General features: G+C 42.5%; 1 protein-coding gene across 4 annotated transcripts in view; it reads right to left on the minus strand.

Annotated features, from left to right (window-relative positions):
- The window catches only part of pitrm1 (pitrilysin metallopeptidase 1), an 83,890-nt gene that overhangs the window by 46,704 nt on the left and 16,319 nt on the right, over window positions 1-20,867 (minus strand). For 3 of the 4 annotated variants that reach the window (XM_072508302.1, XM_072508300.1, XM_072508301.1), the window contains exons 7-13: window positions 19,982-20,142; window positions 17,711-17,837; window positions 10,580-10,668; window positions 9,193-9,321; window positions 6,775-6,888; window positions 6,024-6,120; window positions 3,392-3,526 (exon numbers count right to left, since the gene is read on the minus strand). In XM_072508302.1, the coding sequence (XP_072364403.1) occupies window positions 3,392-3,526; window positions 6,024-6,120; window positions 6,775-6,888; window positions 9,193-9,321; window positions 10,580-10,668; window positions 17,711-17,837; window positions 19,982-20,142 (852 nt within the window). Of the gene's footprint in view, window positions 1-3,391; window positions 3,527-6,023; window positions 6,121-6,774; window positions 6,889-9,192; window positions 9,322-10,579; window positions 10,669-17,710; window positions 17,838-19,981; window positions 20,143-20,867 lie in introns of those variants that run through there. The other variant, XM_072508303.1, reaches the window with a different exon arrangement.

The raw sequence follows: 20,867 nt of genomic DNA on the forward strand, positions 1-20,867 counted from the left end.
CTAAAGGCTTACATCCGTGGATTCTATTGGAAGCTAGGGTAAAAAACATGTTTAAACTAATTTCTTTTAAACGTTTCTTTGGAGAGAGAAATTGCGCCAGAGAACGTGAGAAGAGACGAACCAGGAAATTCTGGGTCAGGGTGAAATTATTCAACAATTTGATAGCTATTAATCAGCATAGATATCAAAATTGATGATTGTGCTCGAGAAACTTGACAGCAGTTTTTGAAAAAAATTACAGATGACGGGATTGCTTGCATGAGTTTTAAATCCTACAACACAAGAAACCAGACGGTAGTGTAGTACTGATGGTAGGTACTCCATTGAGCAATCTGGAGATCGTAAATTCAAATCCTATTAAGCGAAGTTGTGAAAATGAATTCAATCTGACCATTTATGAATTGGCACCAAAAAAGTTACCATTGAAGCTGCTCGCTTGGTTATTGAAAAAAATAGTTTGCTAACGACTTTCAGCGAAGGGTACCTGCTACTCATATCGTGATGAGTCTACATGTAACTCCAGCACCATACAGTGTGATTGACCCTGAAGTGGCCATGTAAACATAAATTGTAAAAATAAAACTGCCTCACAAGGCCTTGACTTCTTGGGGACACTGCCTTGTGTCATCCATTGCATCAGAATTAAAATATTCATATCCTGTATAATGTGACAATTCAAAAAAATAATCAACATTTAACTCTACCTTCAACATAACAAAGTCCTAGGAAACAGTATTATATTTAAAAAAATTTAATAAGCACACTCAATTATTCATACAGTTGAGGTGGGTGAAGGGTGTGCTGAGAGAGTACGGGGAGAAGACCCAGGCACTTGCTGGCAGGACAGCTCTGCCAGCAGGCCACCTCACGAGAGATTGGTTAGGTTCGGGATGGGGTGAAGGGGCTGATGGTGGCGCCCGAGCAGGTGAACAGGGCATTTGAGGAGGTTTATAAGAGGTTGTAGAGCCTCCAGTGAATGAGTAGGATATGAGGGAGTTCTTCGAGAGGCTGAGAGGGCAGGTTTGGAAGAGCCAGTGGGGATTGAGGAAGCTTGAACAGCGATAGGGAAGATGCAAATGGGTAAAATACTGGGGCCGATGGGTTCCCGGTGGAATTCTATGACCTTTTGGATAGGTTGCGTCGCTGTTGGTGGATATGAGGATGCGGTGGCTAAGGGGCATTCCTGTAGACGATGGGGCAGGCATCTATTTCGCCGTTGTTAAAATAGGATATCGAGCCGGTGGAATTTGGGTTGCGTCGGCCAATACCCTGTTAAATGTGGATGCCAAGATTCCTGCCGAAGTGTTGCCGCTTAGGTTGGAGGAGTGTCTTCCACAGGTGATTCAGGAGGATCAGACAGGGTTTGTAAAGGGTGCGCAGTTGGCCTCGAATGTGCAGCGCTTGTTAAACGTGGGTGAGTGGGGGGAAAGAGAGAGAGAGAGACAGAGAGAAAAGAGTTGGAGGTGGCGCTGGATGCTGAGAAATCGAGTAGAGTGGAGTTATTTGTTTGTGGTGTTGCATCACTTTGGGGTTGGGCCTAAGTTTGTGGTGCGGGTCAAATTGTTACATAAGGAACTGAAGGCAAATGTTCGTCCAAATTTAATTTGGAGAAAGTGAATGCTTCTTAGTTTCCTCTCCGGTGGCGGAAGCTGACTTACGAGAGATTGCCGTTTCATGTGGCAACTACTCACTTCAGTTATCTGGGGATGCAGGTGACTAGGACTGGGCTCTGCCCTGTAATTTGAATTTTACATGCCTGGTGGGTAGGGTCAATGCAGATTTGTTGAGGCGGGACAGCCCCCCCATACTGGCAGGCTGGATGCAGGCGGCAACGGTCAATATCTTGCCGCAGTTTTTATTTTTATTCCAGTGTTTACCGTTTACTTTGCTGAAGCCGTTTTTTTATAGGGTGGTATGGTTGATTTTGGCATTTGTATGGACGGGTGAAGTGGCGAGGATTCGTAAGATGGTGCTTCAGAAAGGGCGACAGTCAGGGGTTTGGCTCTTCCAAATCTGATGTGTTACTATTGGGCGGTAAATGCCGAGAGGTGCGGAGTTCGAGTAGGGAAAGGAGGCAGGCTCTGTAGGGGGTCATGGTTACCGGCATCGGCAATGGCGCTGCTCCCGTTTGCCCCAGGGAAATACTTGGGTAATCTGGTGGTGGTAGCCACGCTGACGATATGGAGGCAATTTTGGCAGCATTTTTAGTTAAGGGCAGGATCAAAGTTGATGCTGGTTCGAGAGAATCATGTGTTTGAGTCAGCCAGACTGGATTACCTGGTCTGGCCTACATGTGACTCCAGACCTACAGCAATGTGGTTGACTCTCAACTGCCCCCTCAAGGACAATTAGGGATGGGCAATAAATGCTGGCACAGCCTGCAACGGGGGGGGGGGGGGGGGGGTCTTCTTGGCGATTAGTGAGAAGATTTTGGAGGAGGATATGGTGTCGCTGGAGTTAAGGCCAAGTCAAAGGAGTAGCTGTGGTAGCTTTGGAGGCGGGATTGCGGTGTGAGATGGTGTCGGGGGGGGGGGGGGTGAGAGAGAAAGATGCCTCAACCTCGTGTGCGTGACAATACAGTTCAAGGTGGTCCTCAGGGCACACCTGATGAGGTTGAGGATGAGCCGGTTGATTTGACGGGGTCGAGTACACTTGCGAGCGGTATGGGAGGGGTCTGGCCAACCACGTACACATGTGCCTGAACTGCCTGACGTTGGGAGAACTTTTGGGGGTCATTTTTCAGCATCATGTCGGCAATCTTGCACTTGGAGCCCATCCTCCGAGGGCTATATCTGGGGTGTCAGACTTGCCGGAGCTGCAGACTGAAGCGGGGGGATGCCTTTGTCTTGCTGACTGCTTGCAGGCAGGTCCTGTTGAGGTGGAGGTCCGTTTCTCCGCCCGGTATGGCTTGGGACCTGATAAGAGTTCCTGGGTTTGGAGAAGCTTATGTTTACCTTAAGGGGGGCGATTGAGGGTTTCCACAAGAGTCTGTTTGTCCTTCACTTTAAAGAGTTGGTTAATGTCAGCTGCTGGGGGGTTGGGGGTGAGGAGAGGAAGCGGAGCTATTCTTTTGAGTTATTGGGGTGTTGGTTGTTCTTGTTTTTTTGGCATTGTTTTGTTTATGTATAAAATGTTAAAAACTGAATTAAAATATTTTCAAAAATAAACTATTCATACACTCCTGATATCCAGTCACTTAATAATACTTTGAAGGTTAGCTTCTGCATATTTCAAATTTATTTCCAAACTCCTACACGGATTCAATATACATTAACTCAACTTGAAAGCGACAATCTCCCGAGTCAACCGAATACACAGCTGGAACTGAAGTAGGTTAAACAGCCGAGGCCAAAGATCCCAAATCAGCTCACAGCAATTCCTATGCATTTACCTTGAAATACTGCTTTACTTTATCTTGCAGGAAATGTGGATTATCTTTCAATGATTGTCTAAATCTAGCCACTTTTTCACTGATACGCAGCATCTCTACAGGATCACCATCATGATTCCAGTTTGTAGCAACATACTAGGTACCAGAAACACACAAGGCAGAAAAATCCAATCAACTGTTAAAGGAAAACTTATTACTAGGAAGTACAAACAGAATACAGTCAGATCTATAGAAAACAAACACCGTTTCAATCAAACAAAAAAAGAAGTAACTATATAAAAAATACAATATATTTTGCAATCCAGTTAAGACAATTTAACATTCAAAATTAAAGAATGGCTATTTCGGTTTTTAAAAAAAAAATTCAAAGGGACGTGGGTGACTAGATCAGCATTTAGATTGCCTATCCCTAATTGCCCTTGAGACAGTGGTGGTAAATTTCCTTTTGAACCGCTGCAGTCCATGTGGTGTAGGTTCCCTGTTAGGGAAGGAATTCCAGGATCTTGACCCAGTGACATTGAAGGAACGTGATATAGTTCCAAGTCAAGATGGTGTGTGGCTTGAAAGGGGAACTTCCAGGTGGTGATGCTCCCATTTGCCACCCTACTTTTACACATGATCTTCACAAGGGCCACAGGGGTTAGTGATTCACTTGGACAGCACAACCCAGATCAGTTTATCTTGCATGCCTTATCTGCTAGAGCTTACAGTACTGCTTTATAATTATTGCACACAAGTATATTAGCAGGAAATATATTTTAGATGCATGATAGAAATAGAAAGGGCAAAGCATAGGACCCTCCCCACCTCAACCATTGATGAAAAAATGGCCTCTTGAATTTTTACTTTAAAAATATTCAATTTTCCAGGAAGTCAAATATTTGCAGATTTCAGAACTGTACCTCACTGACATGAAGTGTCTAAAAGGGTGGATGAAAATAATTTGATATTGTTGTATGCCATGACTTCAAAACAACAAGAACTGTAGGGATGGCTATGGGCAAACGGGTTGGAACTCAGGAGCCTTGGCATAGTTCTTGAGTTGGATAAGCAGCTGATGAAATTGTGGATTGGCAGCAAGGTATCTAGGAAAAAGAGAGTTCCAGTTGGGCCCCAATGCTGTGGATAGGTTTGTGCAAGGTGGGAGTTCTTCTTCCCATTGGACAGTCAGTTGAGTGCATGACAAGTTGAAGCATGGTACGAGGTGGCATCTGCCCTGCTAGTGGAAATGTTTACCTCCTCAACATTTCCCCCTCAACTCTCAACACCTTCACTGAATATTTCCTTGATCTCCTTTGCCCCAAGAACAATCCCAACTGCTTCAGTTTCTCCAGATAACTAGATTCCCTCGTCCCGCATATCAACCTGGTAAATCCCCACTGCGCTCTCTCCAATGCCTTGACATCCTTTCTTAAGTGTGCAGCCCAGAATTGGACATGATTAATTTCAAATTAGTGAAAAGGTAGCTTGTTTGCTTTTGCGTTCTGTGGCCATGATAAAAGGTGTGATGCACAAACTTAATAGCATTTTAATTTGTTAAATGGGTTTTCCAACCACAGTGGGAAAGGTTGACCATCTGACGGGAAAGCAGCCAGATAGCAAAGCAGAGGCAATTCCTAATTAGGCGGGAGACAGGGGGCAGAGGTTCCAATGGTATTTAGGTGAGCTTCGTGACATCTGCAAACATTGAAATTATGCTCAAGTTCAGTCTACTGGTTCACAGGCACCCCAGGAATCATAGGATAATATCTGGCCCTTCAGCTGGTAGTTTTCCTAGACTTCCTAGGTTGAAACCAAAGTATAAGAGGGATCCTCACTTTTCAAACTATTTTAACGACCAATCCACCTTCTAAAGATGTGTTTGTCACTTGTCTCCCAACCCGTAATGAAGTGATCAGGTTAGTTATGTTCCTTTTAACCTTTCACATGGCATGGAGTTTAGAAAGACCTCTGTTTACAGTCAAGTATCCCATAAGCTTTTGTTAAATAAAAGTTTCAGCAACTTACCTTGCCTCCTTGTGTGTACATGAATCACTTTGTTCCTGCACCACCTTTAATATTGTACAATTTATTTTATAGTATTCTAATTTCCCCATACAAACTACATAATTTCACACTTTCCTGCACCTCTCACATGTCTGCCCATTTCACTGGTCTATGTCCTTCTGAAGTCTGTGACTATCCTCCTCATTGTTTATGCCACTGCAACATTTACCATTTGCAAACACTGAAATTATTCCCTGCATGCAAACCTTGGTCATCAATGTATAGTAAAGAGAGTAGTCCCAATACCAACCCTTATGGGACACCACTTTATACTAATCTCCAGTCTGGAAAAAATGTTCGCTGATACTTTGCTTGGTCTCAGCCAATTTTTGTATCTACATTGTTGCTGAGTATCACGTGTAGCTGAAAAAACTAATTTCAACCACTTCAAAATGCTATCTGCGAACACGTTATTAACACAATTGGTCGCATTGAGCACCACCGAACAGCATACTCTGGATTAGTTAGATTATAGCACCATCTTGTGGTACATTGGTTGGAAACATGCTCAGTACACAATAAACTGCAGTGTGGTAATGTCTGGTTAGACTGCCATCTTGTGGCTGAAGTAAAGAAGAAAACTTACTGTTGCCAATGCAAGTCCAAAATGGGTAGTCTGGTGTTTCAACTGAATTTCAACCTTGTGAAGGAGCGCTTCTATTCTCTCTTCCTCAAAACCATTCCTTTTATTTAACAAGAAAGAAAAGACTTTGCCTTAAAAAATAGATTTTAACCATGTGCAAGTTAAGCAAATCCTTATAATAATAATAATTTATGTTTTTGATAAGTATGCCAAATCTATATTAAGACAAACTATCAAGTCTACCCAGTGGTTGGCAGACTGCTGGTTCTTCCTCATTCATTTAGGCCAATAAATTAAGTTGTGCTGCCCTACCATCGTGTTCTGGCCACAGGAAACACTTGCCTGTGCCTAAATGGATAGATTGGAGTAGAGTGCAACGAAAATTAAATTCGGGCATGGTTGGTATATGAAAAGATGTAATAAATACATAGTTCATAATACATTAGTATGTAGGGTTTTCACACTCCAATTTCCAGGCTTTCTTTAACAACATACCAACAACATACCGGATTGCAAATTTCCATCTATATTATTTGAGCCAGACAGGAGGAAGTGCAGATTGTCCTTCCTCTGGTGAGAAAGCCAATGCCCTCTTCTCAGCAATATACAGCAGGGAATTTGAGATGAGGCAGGAAAGGAACATATTGCGCACCCAAATGTGTGGAATCTCTACATAATTAAATGCTGTAACTCCAATATGTTGTGCTGCTGTAATGAAAACACTAACTCTCAGTTTATAGAATAGGTTACATACTCAATTACTTCATCTATTATTTTGGTGATGATCTGCTTCACAGTTTTAATGTCATGTTCTGCGATGCCCTGCAGCCCCACACTAAAGCAAGCCTCTCTTGTGCTGCCATCATATCTGGAAAACAAAACACATTTACAATACTTTAGCTTAGAAACCACAAAAGGCAGCTGGCATTTATTTGGCGATTTCTTTTGAAATTAAACTTTGCTTACATTCTGCCATCCGTTGCATATCGAATTATCTTATTTATTAATTATAATCATATAAACCTTGGGTCACAGCATACAAATCAACCTTTGAAGCCTCAAAATATCTTTCCAAAAACGGCGTTCGACTTATACACAGAGTATAAAATATGAGTTGCTGGAGGTGGCGCAGGTGGCTAACATTTTGAAATGTGAAAAAACAACACTGGTAATTAAAATTAAAGCAATGTTATATATTTTATTGAATAAATTAATTCTACAAGAACCTCTTTAACCACAGTCAAAACCTCTTTTAAACCATCAAACTCATCGCCTTCCGTATCCGAGGCAAGGGGTTAATTCATTGAGTCACTTTGGGGAGGATGTAGCATAGTCAATGTCATGCGACTAGTAATCTAGAGGCCCAGATTCTAGGGACATGGATTCAAATCCCACCATGGCAGCTGGTGGAATTCAAATTCATGACTAAATCTGGATTATAAAGCTAGTTTCAGTAATAGTGACCATGAAACTATCGATTGTCATGAAAACCTATCTGGTTCACTCATGTCCTTTTTTTGTTCATTTAGGTAAGGAATTCTGCCATCCTTAGCTGGTCTGGCCCACAAGTGATCCAGACCCACAGCAATGGCCTTGGCAAGGATCCCAGATCCTTTTAAAAAAAAGCAGCTTCATCAACTTGCCTTGCCACCTTGTGCTTGCGACAACTACTTTGTTCCTGCACCACCTTTAAAATTGTACGATTTCTTTTTCACTAGCTTTTCTCACCTCTCCTTCCAAACTACATAATTTCACACTTTCCTGCACCCATCACGTGTCCACCGATTTCATTAATCTGTCAGTGCCCTTCTGGTGTCTGTTATTATCCTCCTCATTGTTCATAACACCGCCCTCTGAAAACGGCCCAGCAACATAATTCAGTTCAAGTGCAATTAGGGATGGGCAACAAATGCTGGCCAAGTCAGTGATGCCCACGCCCCACGAAGGAAACAAAAACTTTGGATAATCCATAATAATAATTTTTTTATTGTCACAAGTAGGGTTACATTAACACTGCAATAAAGTTACTGTGAAAAGCCCCTAGTCGCCACATTGCGGCACCTGTTCGGGTACACAGAGGGAGAATTCAGAATGTCCAAATTACCTAACAGCACGATCCACACTCCGGATCAGGGGCAAAATTCTCCCGAAAGGGCGCGATGTCCGCCGACTGGCGCCCAAAACGGCGCCCCAAAGGTGCGGAATGCTCCGCATCTTTGGGGGCCGAGCCCCAACATTGAGGGGCTAGGCTGACGCCGGAGGAATTTCCGCCCCGCCAGCTGGCGGAAACGGCCTTTGTTGCCCCGCCAGCTGGCGCGGAAATGACATGTCGGGGCGGCGCATGCGCGGGAGCGTCAGCGGCCGCTGAAAGTTTCCCATGCATGCGCAGTGGAGGGAGTCTCTTCCGCCTCCGCCATGGTGGAGACCGTGGCGGAGGCGGAAGGGAAAGAGTGCCCCCACGGCACAGGCCCGCCCGCGGATCGGTGGGCCCCAATCGCGGGCCAGGCCACCGTGGGGGCACCCCCCGGGGTCAGATCGCCCCGCGCCCCCCCCCCCCCCCAGGACCCCGGAGCCCGCCCACACCGCCTTGTCCCGCCGTTCAAAAGGTGGTTTAATCCACGCCAGCGGGACAGGCAATTTATCGGCGGGACTTCGGCCCATTCGGGCCGGAGAATCGAGCGGGGGGGCCCGCCAACCGCACGATTCCCGCCCCCGCCAAATATCCGGTACCGGAGACTTCGGCAACCGGCGGGGGCGGGATTCACGGCAGCCCCCGGCGATTCTCCAACCCGGCGGGGGGTCGGAGAATGACGCCCCAGATGTGGCACTTTCAGTTTCAGAATCATTCATCCACAACAAATCATCTTCCACTCCACCCATGTTCTGTATATTTCAAATGATCTGATGAGTTTGTGCACTAATAGTATCCCAGGATTTGTTAACGAACCCACCCTTGAAGGTGGTGGGAATCTAGAACTCATTGCCTGAAAAGGGTGGTAGAGGCAGGAACCCTCACAACATTTAAGAAGTATTTAGTTAAGCACTTGAAACGCCATTGCATACAAGGCTATGGTCTACGTGCTGGAAAAATGGGATTAGGATAGGTGCTTGATGGTTGGCGCAGACACAATGGGCGGAAACAACAAAAAACACACAAAAATTAAACACTTACCCAACAGAAGGAGAAAAGTCGGTGCCAATCCTGGTGTCAATCAAAGCTTTATAAAAGGGAGAATTGGGTCCCGATACCAGCAGAGATGACAAAAGACTCAGCGTGAATGTTTCAAAGCTATCGGTGATGCTAAAGGAAGACATTTCAGTGAGACATACATTTGGAACAAAACATTCTTCAACCACATGGAAATGATGTGCCATAGAAGTACTTCATTTAGTAGCCTTCGCTGACAGTTAACCACCAGCTGAATCAGGTCATGGATTCAAACCCCACTCCAGAGATTTCAGCACATAATCCAGACACTGTAATAAGCATTGATGGCACACTGCACACTAGTTTAATCTCGTGTCCAAAAGGGAGCACCCAAGGCCCAGTTTAATCTCTTGGATGGACATAAAAGATTTCATGCCACTCTTCAAAGATGAGCAGGGGAGTTCTCCTAGCAATATTTCTTCGTCGCCCATCGCAAATACATTTTGTTTACAAATCTCGTTGCTGTTTGTTCAATTATATTGCATATAAATTGGCTACCATTTTTGGCTACATTAAGGTGTTGGTTAGATGTAATGAAATAAACAACAGGTGTGAAAGATGAAGATATATTGAAGCTCTTACATTTAAGAAAAATACAAAAATACATCCACAATTCATGACAAAGAGCGGAGGAAATTGATTAGGTTTTAAATTGGCGGAAAAAATACTAACATGAATTACAGGCATTACTCACACCATATGAATGTGAGAACGCGAGAAGGCCATGCAGACCCCTTCATAACAAATTAGCAAAAAGGAATTCTGAACATCTTAAACTAATTGTGATGAAAATTGATTCTAGTCAGGATATTTGAAAAAAAATCAAAAACCATTTGTCCAGATCAAACAAGAGTCAAGGGCGACATGACAAACATATTCTAATTATTTAATTTAAAATAGGATGTAAACAATCCTTTGTTACAGATTTTGATGAATTCCTGGAAGTTTGACAAATAATTTACTTATTTCCAGGAAATTCACTGATCATAGTCGGCAGAAAATTAAATGGATCTGAACTTTGAATTGTGAAACCTCTTTGAAGAAAGGAGATTGGTTAAATCAATGAAACTGTACATTAATCCTAAAAGTAGCTGCAGAATACAAGCCTCCTTTCAATACTTTGAATAACGTTACTGAAATTGCAGAATGTATTTATGGAAATGTTCCAAATGCTCAGCACAATTTAATGTAATTAGAGGAGAACCTTCAGTCCCTTTGTTATATGGCAAAGGGAAAAGGGTTATTACAATATGGTTAATATCATAATTGGATTAAGATAAATAGCATCCTTAATACAATGCATATTTTTGAATCAATCAAGAAATAGGAACAGAATTATAAATATGCTTACTCGCCCAATAAGAAGCTCACACTGTATGTGGTTTGTTTGGCAGGATCAGGAGCCAGTGAATCAGGCCCACAAGTAACATGACACTCCCTCTGGAAAAAATACCACATCAAAAACAAAAATCAAAATAGTACACTACATGTTTTTTTTATATGTAGCACTTTTGGTGAAATTAATAATCTATAGGAACTAGTATTACCCAATGAAAATTCCCAGCTTCCTTCATTATTTTACAAGCAACACACCATCCTTGGAAAGTTAAATAGAAAGGACAAGGCAATACTGCAGGGTATTGATACAGATAATGATAACCAGAGGGTGACAAGAGGAGACAGGGCATAAAAACATGAGTGCAGCAGCAACAAATAATGGCAGAGTAGGGAAAATGGGGAAAAGACAGAATTAAAAACTTCTTTATTTGAAAGCATGCAGCTTTCATAATAATATGGATGAATTGACAATATAAAGAGAAAGAAAGAAATAGAATACAAGCCATTAGAGAGATGGTTGGAAGATGACCACGGTTTGGGACCCGAATATTCCAACAGTATTTGACATTTTAGATGGACAGGAAGAAAGGAAAAATAAGGTGTGGCAGGTCTGTTAATAAGGGATCAGATCAGCATAGTAGTGAAAAACTATCTAGGTTCGGTAGATCACGATGTAGAATCAGTTTAGATGTAGGAAATCGTAAAGAAAATCAGTCACAGGTCACAATAGTTTATAGGCCCCCAAACAGCAGCTGCTCAGATGGGCAATAATACTGGTCTAGCCAGCGAAGCCCACTTCCCTTGAATAAATAAAAGTAAAATGCAAAGGTAGTCTGGATGATGAATATATAACACTTTCTTAGAACAATGCATCCTCGGACCAACCAGACAGCAGGCTAATATATAGACTCAAAAATGTATGCTGAGACAGGGCTATTTAGTGACCTCATAGTAAAGGGTCCTCTCGGCAAGAGTGATCATAACTTGGCAGAATTTGAGGGTGGGAAATGCACATCCCAAATTAGTATCTTAAATTTAAATTACAAGGGTATGAAGATAAGAGTTAGCAGAAGTGGACTGGGAAAAATAGGTTAAAAGGGAAGACAGTAGAAAAGCAGTGGGAGACATTTAGTAAGATATTTCATAACTCTCCACAAAGATATACTTTCGTGAGAAAGGATGAGATATCAGTTGCTAACTAATGATGTTATGGATAGCACTGAAGCACGGACAGAGGCTGGTTTAGCACACTGGGGTAAATAGCTGGCTTGTAATGCAGAACAAGGCAGCAGCGGGGGTTGAATTCCCGTACCTGCCTCCCCGAACAGGTGCCGGAATGTGGCGACTAGGGGCTTTTCACAGGAACCTCATTGAAGCCTACTTGTGACAATAAGTGATTATTATTATATTATTATTGAAAGGAAAGGTGCACAATGTTGTCAAGATTAATGGTGAGCTTGGGCAGCAAGCTGGCGCAGATTAGCACTGCTGCCTCACGACGCCTATGACCCGGGTTCGATCCCGTCCCCAGGTCACCGTCCATGTGGAGTTTGCACATTCTCCCAGTGTCTGCATGGGTTTCACCCCCCACAACCCAAAGCTATACAGGGTAGGCGGATTGGCCACCCCAAATTGCACCTTAATTGAAAGGGGCAAAAAGATTAATGGTCAGCCAGAAGATTGGGAACGTTTTAGAATCTAGCACAGAATTAAGGGATGAGAAGGGAGAAATTAGAATGAGAAAAAACGAGAGAGAAATATAAAAACAGACAGCAAAAGCTTCTTCAAATATAAATATATATTTTTAAAATAAATTTTACAATACACAATTTTTTTTTTCCAATTAAGGGGCAATTTAGCATGGTCAATCCACCTAACCTGCACATCTTTGAATTGTGGGGTGAGACCCACGCAGACACAGGGAGAATGTGCAAACTCCACACGGACAGTGACCTGGGGCCGGGATCGAACCCGGGTCATCGGCGTCGTGAGGCAGCAGTGCTAACCTGCGCCAGCTTGCCGCCACCTAGGTCACGACCGAGGAGCTCTTGAGGTGATGTCCTGGAACTGAGTTGGCTGACCTTCAACAATCAAAAACATCTTATGTTGTGCTAGATATGACTCCCAAACAGCGGAGGTTTATTCCTCCCACACCTCCCCACCCCTGCTAAGCATGTAACACCTGATAGCACTGTTAATGACTTCTTCCATCACTTTATCTATGATCGTGAGTAGACCGATATTGTGGTAATTGGCTTTATTAGATTTGTCCTGCTTTTTGCTTACAGTACAGGCAATTTTCCACATTGCTGGGTAGATGTTGTAGAATAGAGGGATTACCGTATCCTTGTACATGAATCACAAAAGGTTAGCATGCAGGTAAGGTACAGCAAGTAATTAAGACAAATAGCATGTTGGTTGATATTGCAAAAACAGATCAAAAAAGTAGGGATGCCTTGCTACAACTGTACTGTAGATTGGTTGAGACTGTACTGTAGATTAGTTGAGACTGTACTGTGTACAATTTTAATCATCTCACTTGAGGAAGGACTTACTTGGATTGGAAGAAGTTCACATATGGTTCACTTGGATGACAGGGTTGTCTTATGAAAAAAATTTGAGCAAGTTGGACCTATATTCATTGGAGTTCAGAAGATTGAGAAGTGATCTTACTGAAACATAAAAAGACTCCGAATGGGCTCGACAGGATAGAAGCTGAGAGAATATTTCCACTCATAAGGGAATCTAGAACTATGGTCACAATTTAAATATAAGGGGGTCTCCAATTTAAGATGGAGATGAAGAATTTCTGCTCTCAAGAGAGTCGTTAAGTTTGCAGAACTCTCCTCCAAAGGAAGCAGTGGAGATAAGTTAAAGGCTGAGATAGACAGATTTTTGATCTCCAAGGTGATCCGGGGGTTCAAGGTAGGGAAGTGAAATTAAGGCCACAATCAGATCAGTCATGATCTCACTGAAAGGTGGAGCAAATGGCCCAAACATTGTTTAGAGAAACAGAGAAAATAGGAGTAGGCCATTTGGCCCCACTTGTACATGATTTAGCTCACTGGGCTAAATCACTGGCTTTTAAAGCAGACCAAGGCAAGTTCAAATCCCGCACCAGCCTCCCCGAACAGGTGCCGGAATGTGGCGACTAGGGGCTTTTCACAGTAACTTCATTGAAGCCTACTTGTGACAATAAGTGATTTTCATTTCATTTCATCTCATTCATTTTCATTTCATTTCACGAGCCTGCTTAGCCATTCAATATGCTAAGCCTCCTCTATCTCAACGCCATACTCCCACATCTCCCCATAACCCTTGACATCTTTACTTTAGAGTCTAGAAATCTACCTATTTCCTTCTTAAGTATATTCAGTGACTTGGCCTCCACAGCATTCTGTGGTAAAGAAATCCACTGGTTCACCACCTTCTGAGTGAAGAGGTTTCTCCTTTTAACATCCTCCTGACGACCCACATTCCCACCAAGTTATGTGTTGTCAGCAAACTTGGAAATGTTACTTTCGGTTTCCTCATCAAAATTATTGATGTATATTGTGAATAACTAGGGCCCCAAGCATTGACCCCTGTGAAACCATGCTCGTCACTGCTTGCAACTTCGAAAAAGACCCATTAATTCGTAGTTTCCTGCTAACCAATTCTCATTCCATGCCAATATATTATCCCCAATCTCATGCACTTTAATCTTGCACATTAACCTCTTATGTGGGATTTTATCAAAGGCTCTGAAAATCCAAATGCACCACATCCACTGGTTCAGTCTCATCTATTCTACCAATTACATTCTGGAAAACTGCAGTAGGTTTGTCAAATACGATTTTCCTTTCAGAAATCCATGTTGGCTTTGTCTAATCCGGTTGATGTTTTATAAGTGTCCAGTTATAACATCTATTATAGACTTGAGCATTTTCCCTACTACTGATGTTCGGCTAACTGTCCTGTAATTCCCTGTTTTCTCCCTCCTTTTCTAAATAGCAGAGTTACATCAACCAGCCACCAATCTGCCGAGATTCTAGAATCCACAGCATCTTGAAGATGACAACTAAAATATTCTCTAATTCCATGGCCACCTCCTTTTGCACCTTTTAATGCTTTTTTTTCTTCTCTGACTTTGAACTAAATTGACATTCCCTCATCATCACTGGGACAAAAACGTGGAATTCCCTTCCTAAGAGCGTTGTGGATGTGCCTATGTCATATGGATTGCAGCGGTTTAAGGCTGCATACCAACACCTTTACAAAAGCGATTAGGGAAGGACAACAAATGCAAGCCCTGCTTGCGATGTTCATAGCTCATGTAATAATAACATTTACTCTACTTTTTATTTATTTACTAAATAGGTGGGAGCCTGTTAGCCCACGAGATAACTAGCATGCAGCTCAGAAGCCAGCAGCATAGGTTTGAAGCCTGTTCCTCACTCTGCCCTGCAATGAGTGGAAAGAAATGGAAAGCCACCACTGAATAAAATCAGCCAAGAAAATGGCTTATGATACAGCCTATCAGGTGACAACCAGTCAAGGATCTGTCTTTAGACAGAAGACACTCATCACCAAAACGGGTAGCAACCCCACCAAAATCAGAACTATAAATGGCAATAAAAGTTATGGTTCAATTTGAATACAAAACAATATTGGATTGTTGTTCCACTAAATAGAAAAGACAACTTACATTATTTTTTCTTGAGAATTTCTGTATGCGCCTCCAATTTTATTCTTAAATAGTCAGAGCATCATTTTTCATGACTACAGGACATCCTATATTGCTGGACAGCCAATTAAGCATTTTTAAAGTGCAATTTCCCAGCTGCAGTGCACCCCAATCAATGACTCATATCATAGCAGACTGCCTCCTGACAAAATTCAGCAGAGGGCTCAGAGAGCTCCATTGAGCCACTGCGGAAGCTATTGCCCGGCTAGGTGATTACGGCACACACTAAAAGAAAAATCTTCAAGAAGAATATTCAAGATATTAACAGGGAAAGACAGGGTAGATAAAGAAAAACCATTTCCACTGGTTGGAGATTCCAAAACTAGGGGGGGGCATAGTGTGAAAGTTAGAGCCAGACTGTTCAGGAGAGATGTTAGGAAGAACTTCTTCATTCGAAGGGTGATAGAGGTTGCAACTCTCTCCCACAAACAGCATTTGAAGCTGGATCAGCTGTTAATTTTAAATCGGAGATAGATTTTTGTTAAGCAACGATATTAAGGGATATGGGCCAAAGGCAGGTATATGGAGTTAGGTCGCAGCAGGGGTTACACTCCCTCAAGTCTTGTAGCCATGTAAAATGGCTGCGTTCCGATTAATCTGGCCAAAACCCAGTTTAAAACGGCTAACCCGAAAGACTGCAGGGAAAAGCAGCCAAGAAGACACAAGCAGGCAGCTGCAGACAGTTTTGCATATTCGGCTCTGGGAAGGTAGCCCAGATCGATACTCAGGGCTATCAACAGCCCATCAACCCAGGTATTTGCAGTTGCATTCAGGACTGTTTGCAGTCCATCTATTCAGACATCCAGTTAAATTGGCTATCCCCGGGAACAATTGCAACATATTAGCAAGTGAATACCGGGCCAGACCTGTCGGCGCCTGCAGTGGCCGAAACAAAGACAGATGAGCGACCAGCCCCCCGATCGAGGAATCGCCTCACCATTGGACACATCGACCCCAGAGATTGGGGACAGAATCCAATCACTTGGGACTCAGGGTCAAGGGCCGCCCCGGGAGGCGGGAAGCCCCTGGGCCCTATAAAAGTGAGGGTCCAAGTTTAGATCTCTCGCTCTCTCCTCTTCGCCTGCTCGAGACCTTCGCAAGACCAGCCACCGGCAATAGTAAGTTTGAATCCAGCGATCGCTACCCGGTAGAGACACCTAGCCACCGACCTGTAGCAGCCTATTGAATCCCGCGGGCCAGATTTGATTGGACAAGCCATTCGTTTCCCTGACCTGGTGGGCTCTTCCTAAGTATTGGCCAGTAGTGATAGGTTTATTATATAAATAGTAGTATTAGGGTATTAATATTGCTTGTTGTATATAATAAATGACCGTTGTTTTAATCCTTACTAAGCGGTGTGCTGTATTATTAATCATAACCTGAACTTGAACCATGTGGCGGTATCATAAAGATACCTGGCAACTCATGAGCAAAGGTGACGTAAACAGAGCAAATAGACTAAAGCTAAAAAGAGCAACAGTCTCCAGAGTGGAGTTTGAACACACAACCTGCTGGTTCAGAGTTAAGAATGCTCCTACCGAGCCAAGGCTGGTACTAATCTCGGAGTTTATTTTGTTTCTAGCTAACAATTACACATGCCCAGAGCCAGTGAGGTATAGCTTTTCTATCATTTTGAAACACAGAGCAAAATCTAAAAAAGAAATTACAGTTGTGTAAATTTTTTAAGGAATAGCTAATTTGTCATCTTTTGGGTTTAATCTTTGTGATGCTGTCCTCAAAATACTGGCTTAAACACTTATTTGAGACTTCATCTAGAGTTATCAATGGCCACATGAGGCGTAAATAATTGGTGTGCTTAAGGCAGTTTGAAAGTTATTAGATCAAATTCAACTGAGGCAAGGCACCTGAATCAATAATTTGTTATCCCATTTGCAATTTCATTTTTTACACGAGTCAGCAATAAACTGTCTTTGCCAAAGGGTTAGAAGCACTTTGACTACCCATCTTCTCAGATAGGATTGATGTGTGGAAGACTCAACATTAAACATTAATTTAACAACCATCGCCTGCCATTTGCTCCATAAAACACTTGCCCAGACCAGATATGCAATTATTTCCTATTACTTGCCCATCCAGCAATGTTAAGAGGCACAGAAATGTGGACCTGGTAGCATGACATTAGGTAGAAAATTTCAGGTTATTGACCCAGCAACCATAAAAAGAGTGACTGACCAATATTGCATTTTAAATATATATATACTATATATATATATTTTGGACACAAAACTGAAAAATATGGTGTTCAATTCTTGTACATTATATGCATTTATATTGCACCTATCACACCCACAGTAAATCACTTCACAACCAACGAATTACTTGGAAATTAAGCCAGCTTTGCTCCATAGGCAAATGTAACCATCAATCCAGAAAGAGAAGGACCAAGTCTTTACATACCGGTTCACTCCAGCGTGGCTGTATGGGAACAGAGGTACCAGGGTCAATGTTGTGGAATTTGCAAAGTGCCTCTTCCTGGATTTGTTGAAGGTGTTGCTCCAATGGCAGATCACCATATGTAAAGAACCTGGAAAGGATAGATTTGCAGAAATAAAACTTGCAGGCTATTATACAATCCGTGCATTTGCAGAGCCTAGATTTTAAGTAAATGAAACTTTGATATTAGCGCCCACAGTGGTTCAGCAAGTACAGCCAAACAGATCAGGAAGATTACAATGTGAAATTCATGCCCATGTTAGCCAATCTCAGCCACAGAGTTGGTAGGAGCAGCACACCAGTGACTGACTCACTTTGGGGGTGGGGCGAGGGAGAAATCTGAATGTATATATGGATACCAATGATTCAGGATTTGACGTAGCTATGATGCCCAAGTCAAACAGCCTCGATAGTTTTGTTTGAACTTTGACAGAAATAAAGTAAACTAATGAAAAGGTACAAGATTGTAATCAGTATTTATATAGCCAAGGGACAATATCTTTGGGAAAGGAAAAAGTAAATAATTAGGGTTAAGCCATCTAAAGATTGTAGAAGTGTCATGTGTAATGCAGTGAAAACCATGTGATCATAAATTCTTTAGATGATATCATAGATCATAGAATTTACAGTGCAGAAGGAGGCCATTCGGCCCATCGAGTCTGCACCGGCTCTTGGAAAGAGCACCCTACCCAAGGTCAACACCGCCACCCTATCCCCATAACCCAGTAACCCCATAACCCAGTAACCCCAACACGAAGGGCAATTTTGGACACTAAGGGCAATTTATCATGGCCAATCCACCTAACCTGCACATCTTTGGACTGTGGGAGGAAACCGGAGCACCCGGAGGAAACCCACGCACACACGGGGAGGATGTGCAGACTCCGCACAGACAGTGACCCAAGCTGGAATCGAACCTGGGACCCTGGAGCTGTGAAGCAATTGTGCTATCCACAAGGCTACCATGCTGCCCCGTGCTGCATATAGGGCACTAGATTTTGGAATATGAGCAGTGACCTCACCAATGCATCCAAAACCAAAAGTGGACTGTTCTATGTCTTCAATAGATTTTTTGGAGAACCTTGCATGCTGATTCACAATATGCATGTTCAAATCTTGAGAATACTGATCTAATTAGTCAAGAATGATAATCAGCAATTCAGTAGTAAAATTTGATACTAAAATATAGTCCTAAATAGTTTATATTGTTATCTTTTTTCTTACGGCATTTTACAGTTGCATTTGTAACCAGCAATAACTTTGATCCATACTATAGTCAGCATAGGTTCTTTTTACTGGATCTGCAGCAAGTAAAATTCTGTATTTGTAAAAAGATTTATAAAAGAGATAAGGGGTGGGATCCTCTGGCCTCCCCCACAGCCTGTTTTTTGGCTGCATTATCTTCTGGTCCTGCCACTGTCAATGGGATTTCCCACTAAATCCACCCCACGCCCCCAGGAAATCCTCAGTGGGGGTGTGCCTTTGGCAGGACCGAAAGATCCCATCGGTGTGAACAACCAGAAGATCTCACCCAAGGAGTTTTATTCATTCAGGTAAAGTGCTGTCAATTGTTTGATCACAGTATAGCTGTGTGAAGTATTGTTTATTTGAACTGGAATCATGCAAATAAAATCAAGCACAGCCATTGGAGTTCGATTTGCCTAATTTAATGAAATGAAAATCGTTATTGTCACAAGTAGGCTTCAAATGAAGTTACTGTGAAAAGCCCCTAGTCGCCACATTCCTGCGCCTGTTCGGGGAGGCTGGTCCGGGAATTGAACCGTGCTGTTGGCCTGCCTTGGTCTGCTTTAAAAGCCAGCGATTTAGCCCAGTGTGCTAAACCAGCCCCTAGTAATTTATACCATTGAATAATTCAAACTTTTTCCAACCAAAAACCATCAATTAGACTGTATTCGCTTTAACATGCTCCTTTAATTGGCTAGAGGCATCAAAAGTGAATTTAAACAGGATGGTGTAAACTGAATCCTTTTATACTGATCTATAATGTCAAATTTCCAAAGGTACATGGTTCAAATTTAAATAAGGTTCAGCCAGCAAAGTAAAAGTGTGTGAATAATTTTATCTTCAAGTCAGGGAGGTGTGGAGTTAGAATGATTTAAAAGTTTCCCTGCTGCATTCATCACCCTTCTGGAAGGTGGAAAAGCTGTTGTTTACAAGTTTTGAACTCCCAAAGGTGAAGGATTCACATCACTCAATCTAATGGCATTACTGTACCTGGCATTGCTAGGGTGGTAGTGTGTTGCATGAAAGCTTTTCAATTCTTCCCAAGTAAGCTTGGGTATGTGCAGTGGGTCACCGCCAGATATTACTGAGTAGGTATGGTCCGGAAGAAGCTTGTTCTGTAGATGCTGAGCATAGAGGTTTTCATTGTTTGCCTGAAATAGCAATGAAAGACAGCGACTTCTCATTAAATGCAGAACAGAAACTTATCTTGTTGCAAATCCACACAGACTTGAAAGAAACATTGAAAATAGGAATGGGCTATTCAGCCCTTTAAGATTGTTGTATCATTCAATATGATCATGGCTGATCCTCCTCTATCACACCATACGCCCACACTCTCCCCATACCCCTCAACACCTAGAAATCTATATAATTTCCGTCTTAAATATATTCAGTGACTTGGCCTCCACCGCCTTCTGTGGTAGAGAGTTCCATCAGTTCACCACTCTGAGTGAAGACATTTCTCCTCATCGGAGTCCTAAATGGACTATGCCGTATCCTGAGACTGTGATCCATTGTTCGAGATCCCCCCAGCCAGAGGAAACAACATTCCTGAATCCAATCTCTCCAGCACTGTCAGAATTTTATACGTTTCAATTAGATCCGCTCTCATTCTTCTAAATTCCAGTGAATATAGGCCCCTTCGACGCAATCTGTCCTCATATAACAATCCTGCCATCCCAAGAATCGGTCTGCTAAACCTTCGCTACACTCCCTCGATGGCAAGTATATCCTTTTTTCTATATCATCAAAGTGCACACATTACTCCAGGTGTGGCCTCCCTGTGCAGCTGCAGCAAGACATCTTTGCTCATGTACTCAAATCCTCTTTCAATGAAAGTCAACATACTATTTGCCTTCTTAATTGCTTGCTATAC

This window comes from Scyliorhinus torazame, chromosome 6, assembly GCF_047496885.1.
Source record: "Scyliorhinus torazame isolate Kashiwa2021f chromosome 6, sScyTor2.1, whole genome shotgun sequence".
Lineage (NCBI taxonomy): Eukaryota > Metazoa > Chordata > Chondrichthyes > Carcharhiniformes > Scyliorhinidae > Scyliorhinus > Scyliorhinus torazame.